Consider the following 24535-nt stretch of genomic DNA (forward strand, 5'->3'; position numbering starts at 1 on the left):
AAATGAAAAAATCGCTTGGCTTGTGAGTGCCACCGCTGCCAATAATTAACAATTTATATACAATATCTAATTATACATGGTTTAGGAGTAGGGATTTGATTCAATTTTATGGAAGCATGCATTTTTCAAAAGCATAGCTGTGGAGCACCCCACCGGTCGTATGAGCGCTTTACAGAAGGGGCTACTTCTTGTCCAACTGCATCCGTCCGATTGGTTCCTTCAGTTCCGTGTTCTGTTAGGATCTGTGAGACCTAGTGCTGACATTACTAATGGGCTTGTGGGACATTATCTTCAATCTGGAACATAGCAGTGGGGAAGAACTTCCTCAGAGTGGGGTAATTCAGGATCCCCAACCGCCGTCCATTCCACTCCTCCATCGACTCTCCCAAAAGCATGTTATTTCATAGGTTCCGAGTCTCACTAAACCTCTCCCAGAGCTCCACTAAGAAGATGTACCGCCTCATTTGAAAGTCACCGCGACCCTCAGCAGAGGCAATCTCTATACGGTAGCCAGTCTCTTTTATTCTGTATGAGGTTTACGCCGAGGATAAGTGTATCTGGATACCCGAGACCACACCTTTATCGATAGTTATTGTAGCGAATTACCTGAGGACCCAAAACGTCTCTTAAGTACCAAAGATGAGGAGTAGCGTCAAAGCTTCTTCTTATTCTCACTCTAAGATACTTAGCTCCCTCATCTGGTCTAACCTTTTTTCCTTGAATGTCCCGAGTGGTAGGATAAGTATTTTTCGTGGAATCTCTAATGAGCATGACTTGGATCTTGGCAGCGCCCATACTCAGTTTTTCCCTCACGCACCACTCTCGAAACTGGCGCACTTATCTGCTCCTGTCTTTAGCCAGGCTCTGTTGTTCTCGGCTACAGCCAGGTCACCAACGTAGGCCGTGGCAAGGACACCTATATCTTCTAGCTACTCAGAAACTCCTAGAACAATAGTTTCCATGGGGTAGGGCTAAGAACCGAATCAATTTCCCCTTCGACCTCGTGGTCCTAATACTCCTTTTATTGAGGTAACTTCTTACGAGGGAGTATAGGTTTCTGCGGGTGCCTTCAACTCATGCAGTCCTTGGAGTACGCGGGACCACCATAAACTATGGAAGGCGGGGATATATGGAACAGAGTCATTAAGACATCTGCCCTCCTTTCAACATCCTCGCGCACTCTTAGCAATACTTCTGTTGTACCCTGCCACGGGTTGAGCCGAACTGCCGTGGATGAATCGCAGCACTGAGGATTAGTCTGAGGCTGCACACTCATGTGCTCCAGGACCTTGCTAATAAAAGCGAGAAGGCATATTGGCTGATAGGCCTTCGGTGATTCCTTATCCTTCTCCCCCCCTTGCAGAGCTATCTCAAGTCTGCGATCGTTTATTAAAGTGCCCCTTATACAATCACTCTTTGAGAACTCTAACAGTTCATCTTCTGTATGAGGAGGACTGTTCTTGAGAATTGCAGCATCTATACTATCTAGTTCTGGAATTTATAACGTTCTTCCTATCCACGGCAAGAGGAAAATCCCATATATCATGTGGTAAAGATAGGTACCGACCTATGTTCAGGGTTTACCTACCCTGGTGTGTCTTACCATACCATAAAATGAATAACTTGGTAAGATGTAAAAGTAAGATATTTGGAGAAGTAGATTATGAATACAACAATACAATATTAATATATAAACAATGGAGACATCAATTCCATTCCCAGAACTCCTAAGGATTTTCCTCATAAATTTCAGGCAAGGCCTGAAAAGACAATGAACATGACTAAATTGATTAATTTATAGGGTAAGTCGCTTGCTTTTAGAGTTAGTACTTTGATTAACTACTGTGAACCTGTGCACTAAGACTGTCATGGTCTCTATTTGTTCACTAGATAATCATTTTCTATACTTTATATATAACGGAAAGGAGAGTAAGGTGGAAAAGCGGTATTATGAAGGTGGTTTTACATTATCTGACAAGATCCGTCGTGTGTCAAAAAGACGATCCAATATGCCATAAAAGAATATTGACGGTATCGGAACTTGCACGTACCTATCGGATTGTGGGAGTCAGTTATTGTCCACTCCATCAAGGACTCTTCGAGTGGTATAAATACTTTCAAATAATCTCTCATGCCATGTAAGGGATTTAACTTTTCTTCATAACATTAAGGGACAAGAGTATTTAATAACCGCGGTGACATGAAAATATTAATCAGACTAAAAAAACGGAAAAACGCGCTATGCATGCGCTCGCCAATTAACGGTAAAACTCATGTTTGAGAGAACAAATCTTTCATTAATGCCTTTTTCGTTTTTCTAAATTACCTTCTACGACTTTATATGTTACATATTATTTTTTTTTTAAACTTATTTATCCATTCAAGTGTTTCTTGTAACCGGCTTTTTATTATATTTTCCTTTGAATCTAAGTGTTAGTCTTGTTTTCGTAAAATGTATTCATTTGTTCGTTTTTTGGTAAACTGATCTACTGCTGTGACTATTATTAATGGTCTGATCTTACATTGCCGTCTGATAGTGAATTTGTTTAGCGGGTCCCTGGAGAGGATCAAGAAGGGTGAATTCCGGGGAGCGAATTTGTTGATCGGGTGAATTAAAAATTGTGAAATGGTGAAATTGAAGGAACAGAAAAGGGAAAGAAAAAAAGGAATGAATTGATGTATTTGGTGTATAGACTGAAATTGATTTTAAAAGGGAACTGTAGGGAAAAACATTGTTTTCTTTATATCTTATTATACCAAGTAATTATATGTAATTTATATATGTCGGATTACGGATTGATAAGTATGCTGTGTGATAAGCAGCCTGCTGTATTTGGGCAGCATAGATGAATAAAGTATTTCTCTCTCTCTCTATTTATTTTTTATTATTTATATAATACGTCCTTATTACAACTTTTTTTGCTGAAATATGTTTTCAACCGGAACATAATATTTATCCTCTTAGCTCCTTAACTTAATTCCTTCATATTTCATAAATATCTATTTTTCATTATTAATAAAGTAATTGAGACGGCTAATTAATTCAAATAAACTAAAATTAAAGGTAATATAAGGGAAGATTAAAAAAAAATCACTATTTAAGCCCTGTCAGAATATTTTTATGAAGATGAGGCCTATCTCATATTAATCAAGAGCTCTGAAATGTATAATGGTTTATCGAGTTCAATCCAAATCGTTAGAGCCGTTTTCTGAGTAAATCGAAAATGAAGTCTAAATCGATTATGTAAAGTGCCACTTCTTGTAAGTCAATTTTAACAAAAACGTTGCTACAGCTTCCAGACATACACTTGCCCTAAATGTGGAATAGTTTCGTACGACTTTTCGTTTTTGAGTTAGACTGTTCACATACATATACAGACCATTTTGTGAGACTTGGTTATTTGGAGACTCAGGTGCTCACAAACGTATATTACCGTTGAAAATTCGAATTCGAAATATTTCGTGATCTCAATATTTCTTACTATATATGGGTAATTGAAATTAATGTAAAGTGGATATTTTTTCATTAATCTGTTTCCTTGGTTTTGTCAATTTTGTTTAATATTCTGTATATATAGAGATTTTATTTATTTACTTTTATTTTTATTATATTTCATTTTATTTTTGGTGTGAATGTGTTCAATTAAAAATATTACTCATTGCCCAAGTTTGTGGCAGATTGTAATAATAACTTATCAAATAAATTAGTTATAAAATAAAATAAATAAATAATAGTAAATAAATAATAAATAAAATAAATAATAGTTATAAAACTTATCAATAAATAAAGTAATTATTTATTCTGTATATAGTGATTATCATTTCTATTAACGGTTGTATTTTAGAAAATAAGAAAGATCTTTAAGCGTAAGTATAATGCACTTTCTATTTTCTTTAAGTTTCACCTTTCTATCCAATTTTCGTATAGGCCCCATTGCTTTTTAAACGTAGTGCATGTTTTGTTTTCCTAATGAATTTCTATTTTCACCTATAAAACTTTGAAATCATGCCATCGTCATTGTCCAAAATTCGAGTTTTTTGTTCCTTTCTTTTAACAAACGATCACATACAAAACGACGTAGAATATTGAACTTCATCTTCGACCAACAAAGTGATGATTGTGCAAAAATCGATTGTACTCAGAGCTATTTTCGATGTTCAAAGCTCGACTGATGCAATTATTAAACTGTTATTTTTTTCTGGTACGCGCAATTTAGTTAGTATGATGTAAAACCACCTTTAGAACCTATTCTGAATTAATTTTATGATTTAGTATTGTTTTCCACATTTTACGAATATTAGTCGGGGTGTCATCTGTTTATTATGTAAACGGATAATTAGTAAATAAGTAGTTCAACGTATATCGTTGAACAAATAATGTGGCCTGCAAGGTTGTCACATATTATTTAGTGTTGATACAATTTAGTCAAACATCCACTAACAGATCTTTGTACCTTTACGAGGTGGTCACATGATATATTCTTTAAATAGTATATACAGAGAACTTTATCGAGAACACGGTGTTTCCTATGAATAGAAACATACTGATCAAAAAAAGTTTATCTCCTGCCAGAAATCGATATTTTACGATTTATATCAAACATTTTTTAGGCTGTTGCAGGCGAGTGTGTCAAGGCGTCAACTTCACTACATAGAAACTGAAGCGGCGCCAGTTAGATTCCGGCCTTGGTGGTATTATTTTTCGTGGCGAACTCCCGTATGATAACTCGACCTTCCCGGTCTGGTTGGAATAGTGTGAATGGTCATGAATGGAGTAAACAAACAAATGTATATGCTTAGAGGGGGAAAAAAATCTAGAAAGAGAGAACCTGAGATTTGATTTGCCTGAGAATATCACCTAAAGGAATATTTAAAAAAGCAAGGTAAAATCTTAAAAGTTTTTCAAAATTTTTTTACTTGTACACGAAAAGAATGGAAGCGGCTTTGAAAACTTATATGACTAGAACATCAGCTGGGCGCCAGTCAAAGGTAAAGTTACTATGTTTCTGTATAAAGAAGCCGTGAATCCAAAAAAAAACTATTTAGTCGTATGTTTAAAAACAAGAAGGTCGAGGCATCGGAAAAGAAGATGGTTTTTTGACATTGAAACTTCAACTCATCATACTTAATTGATACATTGTTTATAATTTTCTAATTTTGCTTTATTAATTCAAAACGTTGGTAAAAAAACAAACAACAAAAGAGTAATATTCAAAGTACCAGCTTTATATTACTTAAAATATTACTTCGAATAAAAATTTAAAAGAATTTAAATTAAATTTTAAATTTAAAAGAAACTAAAAACACAACTACATTAAATTTTGTCGGTAATAAAAGATTGGAACTATTTCAATCTAATTTTGAAAACCTAAAAGTAGTATGCAATGGCACAACAAAATCCGTAAACAGCTTTTTCCAAAAATAATTAAATCTGTGAAGTGTGACAAATTTTGGACATTTAATTATGCGACTTATGATTGTCTAGTGAATTTTTTGTAGGCTTGTATTAGTGCTTAAAAAATAAAAAATGAATATAATTTTTAGAGGAAATTGGGAATGAGTAAAAACAGATGTTCTCGAATAACGGTTTGAAAAAAGCTCAAAAAGGCCCTAGACTGATTTTTCAAAGTTTTTTTTTACGAAGTGTTGCTCTTTAACAAGAATTGTCATGAAATTACATTGTAGGGACATCACAATTATCTGCTGGTATAAATGCTTAGAACCACTAGAACTGTTACGGACCAGCCTGGCTTCATCTTATTACGGAGACCTGAAGCACAATCTTCGGACAAATATCTATATTGAAATATATTACTATAGATATCTATACAATGGAACCGAATCGTAAACCACTTGAGTTCAAAACTAAGTATTCATTCTTCCTTCCGTTTATCACTAGTAGAATAGGGTAATATGTTACAATTGTAATTATATTATTTCAAGAATTTGATTCTTTAGGAGGCAGTGGGTGTAAATAATACGCATTAGTGGATCAGTATATTCTATCGTTATGTTTGGGAAAATTGAACTGTGTTATTAGCCCATTCTGCTTTATCTGGACCCCTCCTTCGTTGCCAGAACCTACAACGAATACTTTTTGAACTGACTACCCTTCTGACTGTAAACCAATACCTTACAGAGAGAAGTATCAGTGCATGCAGACCTAAAGTGAATTCCTTTAGGACTTGCCAACCCCTACACGACCTTGAGCGAATACCTTACAGAGTGAATTTACTTCCTAAGGGGATTTATGCCAAATACCCATCAATCTAAATTCACCTTATATACCGTATACCTTCTGATGTACAGTATGGCACCTCTTAAATAAGTGCCAGGTCTGAATATACACAGCTCGACAATGTATGAGGTTCGGTGTAATAATACAAACACTGTTTAAAAATAAGATTTTTTATTGCTTGGACCATCAAGGTAAGGAAGGACAATGTAAAACAGAGTAACAGTGGGCGGGGGGGAGGGGGAGGAGCCAAAAACAAGCTCTCTGAGCATGAACGCCTCATTAACAGGAATCAGACTAAAAGAGTTGTCAAAATAAAGGAGGATGGACAGTAGCATGATGTACTCGGCTGAACACTTCGTAAGGAAGTCATCGCCCAAGATAGACAAATAGGAAGCGGAAATTATTTTCTTACCTTAAATATTTGGCAGAATGCGGTATAATAATTAGTAAGCAATCGAAATTCAGAGAAGCAAATATTCTCAATTTGTCTTTTAGTTTATTAATTAACATTTCCTGTTTATAAACAGCCTGTTGAATTGTTTTTATCCACAAGATGCTCTAATACGTTCTTCTAATCCGATGGTGCACTAATGTAAGAGATCATTTTTCTTCAGTTCCTAAGAACTGCTCCAAAGCTGCTGTCGTACCAACTTAAAACTATTATATTCCAGCTAAACACACCAACATGCTTGATAGATAAGACAACTTTACTATTCGAAGGCCTTATTGTGCTTCTATTTATCTAGTATCAATGTCAACATTTTATATTATGTTCATGAAATATATGAGTAAAAATCTCAACATGTTTTGTGAGTTTCCCATACAATATAAAAATGTAGTTCTGATAAAGGAATTAAAGCAATCCGATAAGATTACAAACCTAGCTCTTTACGAAAACCAACTTAATGGAAAAATAAACACTGTAAGGTGAGCACATGATAAAAATTCAAGTGGAAAAGTTTATTGCACCCATCAGTTTTGCTTGGAATGCGGTTTCTGATAAGCATTTGTAAGATTTAGATTAGATTAAGAAAGGATATATCGATGGCTTACTTCGTTTCCAGGAAAGGAATTTTAAGGAGCTAAGTACGTTTCCGCTAACTTTACAAACAATACAACAAAAGGTTCTCTCTTAGGAGAATTAATTAAAAAGTTATTAATTTTTAGTAATTTTCATAAAAGAGGGAACCATTAATGGTTATGGTTGTTTGTAAAGTTAGTGAAAATGCACTTAACATCACCATGAAGCTTGTATTTATACATTGATATATAAATTAGCATAATTAAAATCATTCTAACAATAGATAGGAATATTTTGATAGAAATAAAAGTAGGAAACTATAATAGTATGTTCCATGTCATTGGATTGCTTGATAATTATTATACGGCATTCTATGTAATAAGTAAGCTTAGAAAAACATTCCCGCTTCCTTCACCTAGGCGATGACTTTATTATGAAGTGTTCAGCCGCATCCTTTATTATCCTTTCCATCCACCTTTCTTTCAGCCTCTCTTAGGGTCTAATTTCTTTAAGTGAGGTGTTAATAGTTAGAGAGCTTCAGGCCCACTGTTATATCTTGCTTTCATATCTAGCACGATCGATTGCTGCGTTGAGGAAGAGTACTTCCTTCTTTGTCACTATCCAAATCCTCAACTTTGGCCCACTCTCCACCGTAAGTCCACCCAAGTCTCATTGTAATATATTTTATAATACGTCATGGTGGGTTGGTTTCCCCCGATATCACAACATTAGAATAACTTTTGGACATAAGAATCCAAACAGATTGAGTATATATTAATGAAAAACTGAAAGAAAATTTTATTTGATTTTGAATAATTTCAAAATTTTGAAAAAAAGTCTTTCCAGCTGTTTATGAGTGTTCTTTTCGAACGAACCCAGCACAATAGATTGCAACAATCAAACCGAATTGTTAGTTCAAGGATCTTGTTCAGAACCGTTCCAAATCGTGTTCAAATTGATAGTGTTTAAGGTTTCTTTGAACTAGTCAGTGGCAAGATTTTCCCCCACTAAGAGGGAAAGTTCTAAGATGCCGCAAAATTAACCATGAAAAATCTCCCTTTTTTTATTCTGGTGCAATTTATCACGCAATAGCTTTAGGTTTAGCTTTTTTTTTTTTTTTACATTATCAGTGATTTTATATTTATATATGGTTATATAACAATTTTACTGAAATTATAAAAAATTTTTTTACACCCCCTGGTGTTGGAGGGCGCAGATTTATCAAATCCGTCAAGGGCGCAAGATCCCCTAAAATTTCACATAGCATGTTCTTGTTTTAGCTTTTTAATTGTGTGATTTCTTAGGAATATACTACTAATCAAAAACTAACAAACAGTAAGTCAAGGTAGAATAACTTTAAAAAGTTTTATTAAAAATGCATAGGTATATTCATATTGATAAGACCAACTGATTTTTTTTATGGAAAAAATGAAATTGTATTAAACTTCATCCCATTTCAATCGGAGGTTTTCCTATAATCTGACTAATTTCTCCATCGTTTTATGAATTGGCAAGAGAAAAGAAAAGCTGTTTTTCTACTTATTCTATTCCATTATGTTGCTTTCTTTTTCAATTGAAATTCAGAGAGACAGAAGGTTTATTTGCCTCAAATATAACAAATTCAGAATATATTTTAATAAGTTTAGAAATATATTATTTTAAAAATAGAGTTCTAGACATTAATTAGAAAAAAAAGAATTTCTAAAGTAAGTTCTTAAGGACGAAGTTTCTATCGTAAGAATGAACTGTACTTGGCAGTGAAGTTATTGGGAAAGGTATTATAAAGACTTCAGAAAGAAGTCTACCATTAATTAAGAGCACTGTCGAAATGTATCTTCTAAAGAGCAAGAAATAATTTGTATTTATTATTATTTTTTTAGGAACCTTTCCTAAGAACCAGTAGATGGCAACCTGGATACAGACAACATGATACTGGAGAATGTATTGAACAGACAGTGATCAACTGTCTGAAATTTAACATGCTTTTCTGTCATTTCGAACGTTATTTCATTATGTAATTTGTTAGTTTTTTAAGTTTGTGTTTGCCTGTTGTATAAGCGTCCATGTACCGAGATGTAGTATTTATGAATAAAGATTCTCTTTATTTTTTTGGTTTTCCGTCCTTTTTGAAAAAAAAAAAGGGGAGAGCCATAGTTTTGATTAGTTTTAATATTCTATTCTTTCCCTCTACCAGTATCAAGTTGTAACAGCCTATTTCCAGTTCAAATGTAATGAATTATTCATGTTCATTTCTCATGAATAATGAATAAACAACAACCACTTGGTAAATAATTTTTAATAAAAAAAATAATAAATTAAATATATGAAATATATACAATATGCTTATTATTTGTGTATATATACAAACAAAGATTCGTGGAAATCGCCTCTTTTTGCCATACAATCACTTTTTCCTACCACTGAGAATTTCTTGCACCTCAGCTATATTTTTACCTTTGGTTTCTAATAAAACAAAAGTTACAAAAATGAGAGATAGTACATTAAAACCAGAAAATATCCAGAAAGTTACAGCAGAACCAACTCCGGCAACAAGTGGTTGAAAAGATTTTGTAACAACAAATGCACAGAGCCAATTGAAACCGGCTGCAATGCCTGAGCAGGTGGATTTGATTTCGGGAGCAAGAAGTTCACTTGACATCAACCACGGGATAGGACCGTACCCAATACCAAACATCAATACATAGAGGATCATAGCAGCTATTGGGATTAATCCAATATTGGAAATATCTTTACCATTTTCTTTCATGTAGAAAAAGTAGCCAAGAACGCCAAGGCAGATGATCATAGCTGCAGCAGACATCTGAAGAAGTATTTTCCTGCCAAGACGATCAATGAGAAGAGCTGAAACTATTGTTGCAAATGTCATGGCTAGTGGTATCATGATGGCTGCGATTGCTGGGTCCATACTGCTTCCAGCGTCCTTGAAGATATTCCCGGCATAGAAAATTACAATATTTATTCCTGATACCTGCTGGAAAAACATACACCCAAGGCACATGATGAAAGCCCGAATACTGGCTCTCTTGCCCATTGCTTTCATGAAAGGAACTTTCAACTCATTTTGTTTCCTAACTTCATCTTCCACAGCCTCAATCTCAGCAGTAGGATCATATAATTCTCCTCGAAGGCGGCGTAGTGATGCTTCAGCTTGTTTTCGTCGACCTTTTATCACTAGCCAAACAGGACTCTCAGGTGCTCTGAAGTATGCAATTAGAAATATTATGTTAATGCTTCCACAAAGTAAAGGCAACATAGTATATTTGACAGCTGCTCCAACGCTATAGGCATATACAAGACCAATGACTATCATGAGCTGGAATGCAGTACCCAGAGTACCTAAAAAGTAAAAGTAATATAAATTATTTATGAATAAGTAGTAAAGAAAATTAGGAAATGTACATGTACAAAATATTCAAATTTTTAAAAAAGAAGAACAATTTATAAAATATTTACATGAATATTTGATATATATTAAAATATTTGATGAACTAATAATAAAGAATTCATTTTGTCCTTCCATCTTCATCCTTTCATGAATAATCGCTCACTATTGTGAAGAGATGTATTCCTTAGGATTTTCCTCTGGGTCCATCCAGTAATTTTGAAAAATGTTATCTATGGTGTCAAATTTGCTAAGTTTTTCTCATTTATACAGATAAGATCATATACTAAATTTTATTATTCTATCTAACTAGTTTTTGTTTTTGAGTCACATAAATGTTTGTTGAAATCAACGTTTAACCAACAGCTGTTTCAATCATTGCTTTTATTGTCAATCTTTATTGAGAAAACTCATATTAATTTGTCGTATTTTGCTAGAAACAGCTTAATTCCATATTCCTGTTCATTAATGACATTTTTTAGTGTATTTGGTGGAAAAAAAACTTAAAATCATGCTATTATCAGATTGAATTAGATATTCGCAATGAAATTTATTGTACTTTTATTTAATAAATTGTTAATTGGAAAAATGAGGTAATGGGTCAAGAAGAAAACCATATAAAAACATATTCATGATAAAAATATTTTAAAAATCTGTAATGTTGCTGACACTACAGTATAAAATTGTTGTTTTTGAATTATTATAAAAAAAGTAATGCTTGATGTATTAATTCATCAACACTCTATTACAAATAACTATTTCTATCATAGATTTAAAATTTTACCAATGAAAGGTTATTAAAGTGATAATTAAAATAAAAATGTAGTTATAAGTAATATTACATACCTCTGATACTGTCTTCAGCTATTTCACCGACGTACATTGGAACCAAGGTACACAGAGCTCCAAGACCTAATCCACCAATCAGCCGTGCTATGTAGAGCATCATTGCGGTTTTGGCAAAGAAAATCAGGACCCAACAAGAAATCAAAGGGATGGTCATGCTCATAATAGCCCACTGAAAACATGAATATTCTTATTAGAGTTAGATAAATCAAATAGAAATTGTGGTTTCAAATATTTTAATTTTTATTAGATTTATGTTAAATCTATATATAGATATCTTGAATATAAAAGGAAAACATTTGTTTAACTATTTCCCAAGAATTGCAGCAAGTTCGTCCACTGTGTGGCTTTGCCCTGTTTTGATGGTAAATAGGTAAAGAAAGATAATACTTAAAAATACATTGGTGAATATTTTCTTGTTCATGAATCAAAGAAAAACATAATATAAATTTGCCTTTATAGATACAATATTAACATAATATTATAAATGCCTTTAGTAAGATGATTTCTTGTAAAATATACACACATTCCTACCCTCCATCACCATCAGGATAAATTGTTTTAGTTATTGAGAGTTGAAAACACTCTTTTGATTTTCCTTGCATTTTAGCAAGTTCATAGCAGTTTACAATAAGTTTCACAGATTTATTAATTTCTTCTAAATTGATCATCATTTGGTCACCTTATAATTCAGCAAATACATTGTTCTAATCTGAGCTACTGTTATGAATGGAAATCTCGGTTTCAGATTTTGAGAGCTTCACTCTTTCACTTTTTTCTTAGTATTTTTTCACTACAGTAATATGAATCATAATCTTTTGGTTATTTTTATCTCTTACTTCTTCTTCTATTTGCTTCTGATTTATCAAAAATATGCAGTGTCTGTTAAATAATTAAGTATTTTTCTAGTATAAATAAAAAAAAAAAAGAAATCATCACATACACCTCAGTGACCATCTGGCCTTGTTCTATTAAACCATTTTTAGAAATTTTCTTTTAGAAGCTTATTCAGCATAGTTTGGATTGATTTTTCATTCAAGATCATCCATCTCAAGATCAATCTAATTGTAATTAAAATTTAATATTTTCATTGTTGACCTCCAAGTTTTAAAAATACTGGGAAAAGATCTACTTTCAAACAATAAATGTGCAGGGAATGATTCAGGTTTTATCATATTTTTCCACTCAGTTTTCCTCACATATCTTTATTATACATATATTATATAATGTTTATATAATGGTTCAATTCAAGTGGTTCAATTTTTCTCTGGTTGTGTGGAGCACTTTAAGTAAATGCTACCAATTACAGTCACTCAATAACAATCCAGGCTGATTCCTAGTTCATTGATTAAATAAGAGAATTTTTTCAAAGACCCTGTATTAGTAAATGTTTTCAAGGTAAGATAATAAAGGCTATATATCTGGGGTAAGAGGGGTATATGGTAGGTAAGTTATAATTGTATATTTGTCAAAAAGCTTCCCTTCATGGTCAAAAATTGTTAAAAAGTTCACAAAATACCAAAATGTTGCACTTATTTTAGTTTCTGACCATTTTTTTTTTTTTTAAAGGAGTAGTGATTTTTCAATTTTTATTCCAAGTTGAAATAAAACCATTCTAAATGTGAGGCTATAAGTTAGAAAAAAAATTGTTTTTAACACATGGAATATACATAAAAAAATTGGGAAATTCACTGATGAAAGTCCAATTTCTCTGAGAAATAGTTTTAACTGGCTATTTCAAAACACCATATAAGACTAGATATAAAATACCATTTAAGTTGAGAGAGACATCACATTTATGAAGTAACTGAGTACTGCCAGATACAGTATATGGTATGATGTACCAGTTCATAATTGAATGGAATTGCCTATTATATTATATAAAATCCTGCAAAATGAAAAAGGATCGATTTTGTTTGCAAATATTTGTCTATAAACCTTTTCTTCTAATTATTTAAGTTAATATAAAGTATTGATTACGTAAAAAAAATGTTTAATTGGTATTTTACAAATTACTAAAATTTAAAACTTCTTTTAACACTCAAGGAATTATCTTTGGATATATCAATCATGACCATATGGACATGGCCAATTATGATCAAATGGCAAGTCTAATATCTTTTAAAAAACCTTTTTTGTGTTTTAGCATGCCCATTAACAAAGAAAAGTATACTAAATCTCATTAAAAACAAAAATCAAAATTGCTCGTCCTTAGATGATTGCTAAGTGAAAATATTTCAAGGACCAGATTGGAGTGGAAGTAGAGCAGACTTGCGTTGCTTGTCTGGAGGGTGATACAAACTGTTTCCTTACTTCTTTGTTCTCTATCATGTCTTCTAATATTTTATATGTCAGTTAGCTATTATACTAGCTGATAGCTAGATTTAACAAGATTCTGTATAATTCCACCCAAGAAAATATTTTTAAAGAAACATTTAAAACAGGTGTTTCCATTATTTTTTCTTTAAATTAGTATTTCACTCATTTAAAAAATGTTGAGCTGTCAATTTTTATTTTTATTAAAGAGAAGAGTACACAACTTCTAATCTTCTAATACTTTTTAATATGATCCAGAATATAAGAATAGAACCCCCAAGGAAAGCTGTATTTCTTATTAAGTTTCAAGCTACTGTACATAATGTATGAAATAACAGCTGTACTGATTCTGATATTACAGTAACTAATTAAAATAAATATCATGGTATGGGTTATAGTGCTGTAGAAAATATCAAACCATGAAGGGATAATTAAGAGTGAAAAGGCATAGGAGGTTCACTCCTACTGCTAACAATACCTTCTATATTTTACTTCAAACAAGTTTCATATTAATTCACATAAAAAACTTGAAAAGGTTGATTGTATGATCTCTTCTACTGGTAAAAAAGGGGAAAATTTTTCCATACAGAGCCCTATACCTCATAGCCTCTCAAGAGCAAGAAAATGAGAAACTTGGCATAAATAATTTTATGTAAAAACCAACGTGTTCTTGTCCTGCTGGAATGTCCTCTTTGCCAGTAAGAAGATGTGGTACCACACATGAACATATGCATGGCTTAACGAGTGGTATATAGATGAAAATGAATCAATCAGGATATCCAATATTTATTGGCACCAAATAGCAAGTGTGTCAAGAGTGGTTGTGGATAACTTAATAAACAATCTGAAATTAATTTCTTAATTTTACGAAAACTTAAAGAAAACATTTCTGCTTATCAGATGATTGCATTTGACTGAAGCTGTAACTAATCAAGAAATATCATATTTTGTATGTTCTCATTTATTTAGTCAGTTGAATGTATTTGAATATAATTTTGTTATGCTTTTATACACATTTCTCCATGATATCAAAGTTTTTGACCTGGTTGGTTTTAGGCAGTTTGAATTATAGAAAGAAAATTGACTGTTAACTGAAGGGTAATGTTTGAGAAATAGTCTAAAATCTAGATGAGAAGTTAATGATGGGCAGTCCAATCATCAACTGACTGTAAGAGTTAATCTTTTTAAAAAAATGAATGATTAATACTTCAGGAAATAAAAAAATAAAAATACAGTGGTCACTGTTTTGATTATCACTGCAACTGAATCTCCAACTTTGAAAATCACTTGATTTTCACTGCAAAACAGCTCTTTTCAGTGAATTATGCTTTCACACCCAGAAGGTCATCGTTTCAACTCATGGTCATGGTCATGGAAGTCTTCTTTGTAAGTAGGTGGATCATTCTGATCTGATCTCAGAGAAAAGCGGTTTTACCTGACTAGAGCTTTGGCATTGTACCTCTGGGTTCACATAGCCGATTGTTTCTAATTTCCAGGTTAATATTAATAACGCTAATAATTAATTTCAAATGAAGAAAGTATACTTAACTGTAAAATAAATGTGATGGTAGTGAATGAACAGCATGATTAAAAAAGAAAAAAAAAGAGTTCAATATAATTTAGTATTATGTAATACTTATTTATAAAGTTTTTAATATTAATTAAAAGAGTTATCATGTATGGCTATTTATTACCTTTCTGCCGAGGTAGTCTGCGATGGATCCTGCAGGGAGAGCTCCAAAAAAGCAGCCTATCGTGAGGAGGGAACCCACCCATGATGCTTGTTCTGGAGTAAGTGGGACTTCAGAGTCTGAGGCTTCAAGCTGTGGAAGAGCAGGTGAGCTCCAGCCAATCACACTGCCTCCAGCAATTACTACTATTGTCGCTGAAATGACAAGGTTGAAAATGATTACTATCAAGCTGCTAAAAAATATTCATCTACTTTTTAATATATTTTAAACCATCTCTTAATTTTTTTTTTTTTAATGGAAAGGTAATCACATTTCTTTTGCAAATAATCTGCTAAATGACCAGTGTAAACTCCAAGATTTTATATATTTAAAAGATAATTAAAAAGATAATCTTCACCTACCGAATGGATAATGATATATTATATCATATATAATATAATATATATTAATAAAACCATTCAAACACATTAATTGTATGTCATGTCACAGTTGGAAGAATTATATAGATAAAATGCTTTGGAAATAAAATAATATTTTGTAAATTTGGGTCATTTGAAGAGCTCCCTCTAGAAAGCTTCTAATTAATGTTTATTCATACTTTTAAAGGATAAGAATAAAAGCTAACAAAAACATATTTTCAGTTTTGGCACATAAGATAAAGATAAAGGATTGCTTCATAGCTGTCTTCATTAATTGCTCCTGTTAGATTAGGTCAGAAGGGAGCTTTTTACCGTTAAAAATTGTTTTGTTAAATTTTTTCATTTAAATGTTTTTTGTGGGAGCCCTTCATATTAAACATAAAAATATTAAGAAATAAACATAAATGACATAAGAAAAAGAAGTCATTTTTGAAAAAAAAAAACTGTTATTTTAAAAATAAATTTATGGATCCCTTGAGAGTGATTTTCAACTGAATATAATTATAGTGCATTATATTTTTATGTGATTATTAAATCATTTTTGTTCTGACCTGACCAAAATGTCTCTTTCATGTGTATGGATTTTTTCTATTATAAAGTATATTAATATTTTATAACACAAAAACTATTATTTTCATTTGTAAATCTAGTCTTTAGTTGTAGCTATGTGTAATTATGGCAGTTGTTTTACTTACTTTTAGGAGTGAAAATGGAAAACCATGTCTATTAACTTTTATCAATTGATTGTTAGATTATATCAAAATTTCTATTAAATTTTCAGATTTTTATTATTGACAACTTATTATACTTTCAAATTGATAAACGATAGAAAATTATTATTACAATAATATTTATGTAAGAAAGTTAAAAAGTTTATGAGCATCATAACATACAAAAATTATTTAATGAATGTAATGACTGAGATTTTTATCGACATGTTGTTATAGAATTTCAAGAGTCAAATCGCTGTTTGTAAATATATTTTATCAATTAATTAAAATTTTATCTGACATTGAAAATTTATACAAACAAAAGTTCGAACGGTTTTATTAAAATATTTTCAGGTTCTGTAAAACATTTCAGCAACTGATTTAAAAAAGAAAATTGAATTGTTTTCTGTATTAATTCTAAAATATATTATTAACTCTCCAGCATTAGAAATGTTTTATGAGATGTGTTAGTAATGTGAAAAATACTAGATTAAATATTATTTTCATTATTTAATCAATTATAACTTTTAACACTGAACCTTTGTGGGGATCAAATCTTTATTTAAACTTATATCCTCTTCTTATTGATGTTTTCTTAATATAAATTTCAGATATGAGAATTGCGGAATTCATTGATCATAAGATGAATATCATGAGAAAAGTAAATAAAGATAAGTTAAATTATGGTGTTTTTACTTGTATTTCTTATTCCAAAAAAGGAAGATACCTTTTAACTATAAAAAATTGTTTAAATAGTGATGAGAATTAATTATAATACTCATAAGTGTTTAACTTGGTGAGGAAGGGGGTTTGATAAATATTTAAGAGATGAGAGGTGTCCCATGCACAGAGGGAAAACATTTGCATTAGTTTGTTGCCTTGCGACTCTGTCATTCTTAGCCACAGTACTCAGAGTAACTAAGCCATTCATAGTGTTAAGGTCAACTTAACAAAATAATATAAGAAGTGGTGCAACACAAGGACTGAGTGAAAAATTATTTTACGGTGAAAGAGACTAACTTTGAATTAGTGAAGTATTATTAATAACATTTGAAAGAGTTTTCTACATTAATAAAATATATTTAGGTATTTCAGGAGGAATAGTTAGTAATTAAGGGAGGGGTGGAGGAGAGCTTACCAAAGTGATAGTTCAGTGACACCAAACCTATCTTCCTATCTCAATTTTTGTGATATGATTTTTAAGAGTTTTCCAACTCAACTTTGTTTTTTCTTAAAGAACCCCAAATTTCTCTACTGTAACTGTAGATTTCTCAACGTTTAACACTATTTCTGGATTCTAAGATGAATTTCCAATAAGACAGCAACCAGTTTGAAGGAAAATACCACTTTGTTAGCGGATCATAGCAGCAAAAGAAAAAGAAGAAAGTAAAAAATGAATAATTTACGAAAATATTCGTTACAATGTCAGGCAAAGAATATTCATGGTAAGATCTAATGATTTCCAAAAAAGTTACTACGCTTGATCAGAATTCCAACCGTATGCCCAATTTGGCGACGCTAGTTCAATTTCTAGTAGTATGGAGGTTGAAAAACCATTAAATTTTTACAATAATATGAGAGCCTAGGATTATTTTTATTCCAGTTTTGCTAACTGTTGCAGAGATATTTTCTTCCAAAATGTTTATACAATACAACAAATACAGTTTCATTGGTGTGGAATTGTTTCTCCAACAACTTTACTTTTTATTTATTTATCAAATAAATTTGCTGAAGCAACTAAAATAATAATAGTTACTTATAATATTGTTCTAGCGGACTTTAATATCTCTTCAAAATTGAACTAACTTAACCAAGTGCGTTATACCGTTGAAATTAGGATTAAATGACGTAACGTTTTTGAAATCCCCAAAATCATGAAACGCACACAAAATTTGTTGTGTAAGATTCTGCAGTGTTTTTTTGGAAATTATTTATTTTTACGTCCTTCCTTTCTTTTCTCTGTTACGCTCGCCTAAAGAAGCAACAATTTCTTACAAATTAGTTGGAATCTTATAAAAAAGTCATAAGATTCAGAAAATGGTGCCTAATATCGAGGAATACGTTATAGTTGAGGAATTAGGGTTACAAAAAAAAAAAAAAAAACCTGATGAGAAACCCTCTAAAATAATTATATGACGAATTGAAATAGAAAAGTGAGGATGGTGGCGCTTAATTATATTTTTAGGAAAGAATCATGCCCTTGATTCCTACTATATATCTATAAAAATAAATCAAACTAGTTGAAAAATTCGTTATATTTACATTAACTTTCTTACAACATTACGTTTATTATAACATTTTTGCTACATTTAAATTAACATTTTTTTAGTATAGAATTATGACTGTCATTAATAATTGTTGATTATTATTTTTTTTATATTCACTGAACAGATAAGTAACTCCTGATTTTTTATAATTATAGGTTCAAACTAAGGGGCTAGTACCATTTCAAACGGAATTTTTGGAGAAGCAATAAAGGTTGAAAAACTAATTTTTCGTCCTTGATGCTCGTATTTGAGAAACATTTGTGAACTGCTTAACGACATGTATCTCTTTTCCGCATAGCCATTCTTGTGACAAGGATATTCTTATTTATTAAAATTTTACCTACAGATTTCGTGTATGATCTCCTACTAACTGTAAATGGACGAAACTGATTTCGAATACATTCTTTAATTTTTCCGGAATATTTAATTGTGCTCATGAAAGTCAGTTAATTTCAATAAAAATTTAAAATTGAATAATTATAGAATCAAGTTGTGTCAATTCAATCATTCCCCACGATTTTCATGTTACTTACTTCCATGAACTTTGAAGATGATCCTGTTAATCTATAGACCTAGAATAATTAATTTTATTTTATAGTTGTTCTGTTTCCAAGTTTCCAATTACGTTTAGTTGGAGTATCCATAAGAAAGAGAAGAAATAAAATAATTAATGGTCTTGATCAGACACGCCCATCGTTTTTATGAAGCGTGCCACAAGCAACAATCCCTGTATTCAGAGGTGGCAAAACTGTACCTTCTCTCCTTTATACTGTATCACCTTCATAACAATGATTTCTATTAGATAATAATTTTATTTCCCATAATTAACATGCCGATAACTAGTCAAAGTAACACTTTCATCTTAGAAAAAAGATCGAATTCATTTTTAAAACAAAATAATAAATCTACTGCAGCGTGCCACTTCCAAAACCCCTTGCGTGCCACATTGTGGCACGTGTGCCTTGGGTTGGGAGCCCGAGGTCTGGATGGTAAACAGAAATGAAGGTAGGCGGTAACCTGGCAATAAGTAGGGAGCCATGAGTTGCAAATTTACTGTTGATATAATTCATAATTATCAATATCAAATAAGATAGGTTGTCTGAAAAAACACCAACTTCTTGTAGTCTTCAAGATGTTTGGGGTCTTTCTAAAGATTTTATAGTGATTTTAAGATTTTTTTACAATTTTGCACACTCAGATTCGTGAAAATAACGACTGTACGTCGTTTTGAATTCGGCCATGGCGGGATGTGATTTATTTTGTGGCCGACCCTTGACTTTTTCACAATGATGGTTTAGGTTGGTAAAGTGTTGGAAAACCGCATTCTTTGCCAGAAATGGTGGCATAGGGGGTAAAAAAGTTAAGTAACTGATAGTAGCCGAAAATTCGTTTTCGAGTTCTAATTTAAATAGCAATTTTCAGATATTACTGAGCTCTACCCTCCAAAAATTAAAACTAAAACTAATAAAAAAATCACAAGCTATTTTTGTTAATTCCTAAGATCCACAAGTTTTCATAAATTACTTGGACTTTTTCGAATCCTTGCCGGTAATTCCGAATTAAATAGATTCTAGGTTTTTATCGTTCGATTTCAATCCTTCCAACCTGTATGTTTGTGTTAGTTAAATATTTAGTAGTACAAAATCGTCCTAGAAAAATATTAAATGTGACCAAAACTCATAGTATAGTTTTAACCAAAAGTTTTTGAAAATATCATTTCTCCATTTTTGTATGAAATAACAACAAATTTGAATCCTCAAATTGCAAAATATATTTTATACATAATTAATAGCACAGCAAAAATATAATGAACAGGAGAAAATTTTAAAATTATTTAAATTTTAGTACACGTACACAAAGATACGCTTACTTGTACGCGGCATGCACCTTTTGTATATATAATGTATATTTTTTATATTTTATATACATACATACATAAATATAAAAACTGACCTGCTAGAGTGTAGAGATACTGGGGTGTCGTTGAAGAAGTCATGTTTGGTACAATGGTGCAAATCAGACTACACAATACACCTTCGCACTCATGTATTTTACTGAAATGATTGGAGTATGAATTTAATCAATATATATTAACACATTAGGTAGTCCTTGATGATCTAATAAGTATTTGGAATACTTGAAATATTCGCAATCACGACCGTAGGCACTTGAAATTAATTTTCAATAAACAATCAGGAATATTCCTCTTTGTGTAAGACTGTCAGTACACACCTAGAATGCTGATATCGCCAATTTATTATGATATAATATCCAATTAGTGATGTTAGTGGTGATTAAAAAAATTGTATTTTTCCTTTATTAGAGAAGAGAAAGAAATACTTTATTCATTCATGATGCCTAAATACATCGGGTTGCTACATTACACATTGATCAGTATCAATCCGTGACTGGACAAATATAAGTTACATATTTTTAAATGATATAATACATAGATAACATTTTTGTTTTTTTCCTTCCACTGTTTTCTTTTACAATTAATACCATTCTACAAACTAACTATAAGTTTTTCGATTTATTCCTTTTCTTTTTCTTTCCCTTCCATTTCATAACCCCTATTTCATTTGATCAACAAATTCCCCTATATAACAGAATGGAATGAATTTTTAGTTATTTGTAAAAAATCTAAGAGAGCATCATTTAAAGTAGAGTAAATTTGCTAAAATGTAAGCCCTAATTGAGATACACGAGACATTTCATAAAAATGTTGTACAGAATATACAGAAATATCAGTAGATAGTTAATTTATTATGAGAAATCTATATCTCAGGAACTATGTGACGTACAGATGCTATTAGTATTCAAATTAAAGCTAGTTTAATGAGCTATAAAGTAGTTTATGACGTTTAACTTTGTGGGAGTAATAGTTTTCATGAAATTTGCTAAAATAAATAGATTTATTCTAGTTCGAATAACTTTTCATTTGCCAAATTTATATTCATATGTGAATATCATAAAAACTACTACCCCTGCGAAAATAAGTGTCATAAACTGCTTTATAGTAAGTTAAAGTTCGTTTAATCCAACATTTTATACGAACAACGAGAAATTAACATTATGTTAGTTTATTTTGTCAAATTTTATAAAAACTGCTACTCCTACAAAGATAAGCGTTTTAAAAATATTTTATAGTAAATTTAGCTAGCTTTAATTTGAGTGGTGGCAGACATCTGTACCTCCAATGGTTTCTGAAATAAATCAAACCCATTGTCCCAACAACTATAAATCAATTTATATTAGCAAATATCATGAAAACTACTATTCCTACGAAAGTAAAGGTCATAAACTACTTTATAGTACAATTATTTAGCTTTAATTTTAATGCTAATAAAATTTGTACGTCAAATGGTTATTGAGATATAGATTTATCAATATACATTCACTAACTACTGATATTTCATTACATTTTTATGAAATGTTGCTTTTTAAAAAGCTATATCTCGAGAACTATTGGCCACAAATAGCTCTATTATGGCTCATATGTCAGTAAATTTACTCTTCTTTAAATAATTTTCTTTTAGATTTTCTGGTGTTGTTGGTAGTTTTTAAGATATAGAGCTCCGAATGAAAAACTAATGTTTTTTTAAGGTTTTGTAACAGCTGCCATTTTTTATTCCTCCTACCTATACTTGGTAGACTCATCAGTTTTGACTAGTAATTATACATAGTTTTCATTAAAGTAGTCAAAAATTGGGGTGAAATAACTGCCTTTTTTGTTCCCGGCTCTTGTACTAATCCCTGTCCGGCGGTTTCCCAAGTACATCCCCATCCTCTTATCATTCACAAACAATTAGATGTCCACTGAGAACATAGATTTCCTTGGTTTTCTTAATCTTAGTTGGCTCTTAATGCCTGGAAACGGGATGGAATCTCCCACTTCGGTTGAGACAAGAGAAAACAACCTCTATGTAGTTTGTTAGTTAGTTTGGAAAGGGCGTTGAACAGCCTGGTCATCAATGCCGGTTGGTTGTTGGTTTTGGTAAGGCCTAGTTGTTCCACTGAGTCATAGCTTTGGTATGGTGTATGTATCCGCACCCGTGGGACTCATTCCGTGAGATATAAAATATTATCTAGCTAGGCAATTATAATTTGTTTAATAATTGTTACGATAGTGGAAAGGATGATGAAAAGGAGATAAGTAACTGTTCTAATTTTAAAAATAAGGCAAAATAAATAGATAATTATAATAATTAAAGGCTGATTATTAAGTTAGTCTTATGGATGAATTTAATGACTCTTTCTATTGCGGATTCGTCGTTTCTCAACGCAATCGGAACATTTATTGGCACCCCTAACTGGTTCAGAGTTAATTTGCAGAGATAACATTCTTCAAAAATGTGTCTGACGGTCAGATCACCATGACACTTCGAACCTCTCACCTCTAGGTAGTTATAAGCCATCAGCGGAAGAGCTAGAAGACAAATTGTCGCATTCCCCATCGTAGTAACAGTAACAGAGTGCCGAAGATAAACAACATACGCGAAATTTTTGTTACTCATATTATTTTTTTTTTTACTTTTTGTGTGTTCAAAAGTTTAATATTTCAATATATAGGCTTCAGTAAAAATCTTGACGGTTATTGATATAATAAATAGAATATTTCAACAAATAGCCCCTTACTTTTTTTTTTTGCTGGCTCTACATTCTACAAAGATCTTTGGCCGCCCGAACAGGCCTTCTCCACACCTGCCTATCTTGGGCTACTGCTTTCAAGTTTGCTGCATGGAGCTCTTCGCATCTTTGTTGATTCTGTCTATCCATTTGGTTTTTGGCCTCCCTGGTGGTCTCTTACCGACTATAGTCGTGGCATTCATTGTTGTGTTGACGCGTCCTAATGGATTGATTCAAGCCAAATATCCCGCTCATCTTAACCTCCTTGCCTTCATATCATTAGTTATTGTAACCAGTCTCTAGAAGCTTAGTTCTTCTCCACGTGCTAAGGCTCTGATTCCAGATAGCTCCTATAATTGCACGCACTACTTTCCTTTCAAATTTCTTGATTCTGTTTTCTAGGGTGACTGTTAGTACCCACAAGTTGGCTTTGTACATCCTTATTTCGGAAATTTTATATTCTTGACAGACAGAAGGCTCTGTTTGCGCTTGTCTGCTGGTTAAACTCAGTTTGTTAGTCTCCACCATTTATTAAGGTTATGTACGAAGTATTTGAAACGTTCTATTCTCGGAAACGATTTGCCATCCACCCAAACCATTGTTTAGGGCGGATTTTTCGGCTTGCAATCATATAAGTCACATTTGTTAAATGAAAACATGTGATTAATTAAATTTGTTTCGTATAAAATTAAGGATGAAAACATTGCTAAAGGAAAATAGATTTTTTGCCAATCCTATAGTGAACAAAAATTTTGTTCGTTAAGTTCTTTGCTATTGACATTAAATGAAGTAGAATGAAAGTTGTTTTTGAAAACATGCATTTGTCTAGTAGGTGTTGGGCGTAAAGAGTAAAGAAAGCCAGAATTCTCCGGTATATTTCTTTATTACAGAATCATGAAATATAAGATACTTTCAACATACAATCAGAATTCTGAGTATTTATATAAAACAATAAAAATAGATAATAAATTTAAGGAACTACTATAGGGTGTTTT

At 31.7% G+C, this 24535-nt stretch overlaps 1 protein-coding gene across 1 annotated transcript; it reads right to left on the bottom strand.

Annotated features, from left to right (window-relative positions):
* Positions 1–9537: 9537 nt before the first annotated feature.
* Positions 9538–21011, bottom strand: LOC106683268 (facilitated trehalose transporter Tret1). The gene is made up of 4 exons (XM_014424635.2): positions 20865–21011; positions 15519–15709; positions 11509–11680; positions 9538–10616 (listed from the first exon to the last, which is right to left on the bottom strand). The coding sequence occupies exons 1-4, from the start codon at positions 20905–20907 to the stop codon at positions 9664–9666; spliced, it is 1359 nt and encodes a 452-aa protein (XP_014280121.1). The 5' UTR covers positions 20908–21011; the 3' UTR covers positions 9538–9663.
* Positions 21012–24535: the final 3524 nt, after the last annotated feature.

The sequence above is a fragment of the Halyomorpha halys genome, unplaced genomic scaffold (assembly GCF_000696795.3).
Source record: "Halyomorpha halys isolate HHAL.00 unplaced genomic scaffold, Hhal_1.1 Scaffold474.1, whole genome shotgun sequence".
Lineage (NCBI taxonomy): Eukaryota > Metazoa > Arthropoda > Insecta > Hemiptera > Pentatomidae > Halyomorpha > Halyomorpha halys.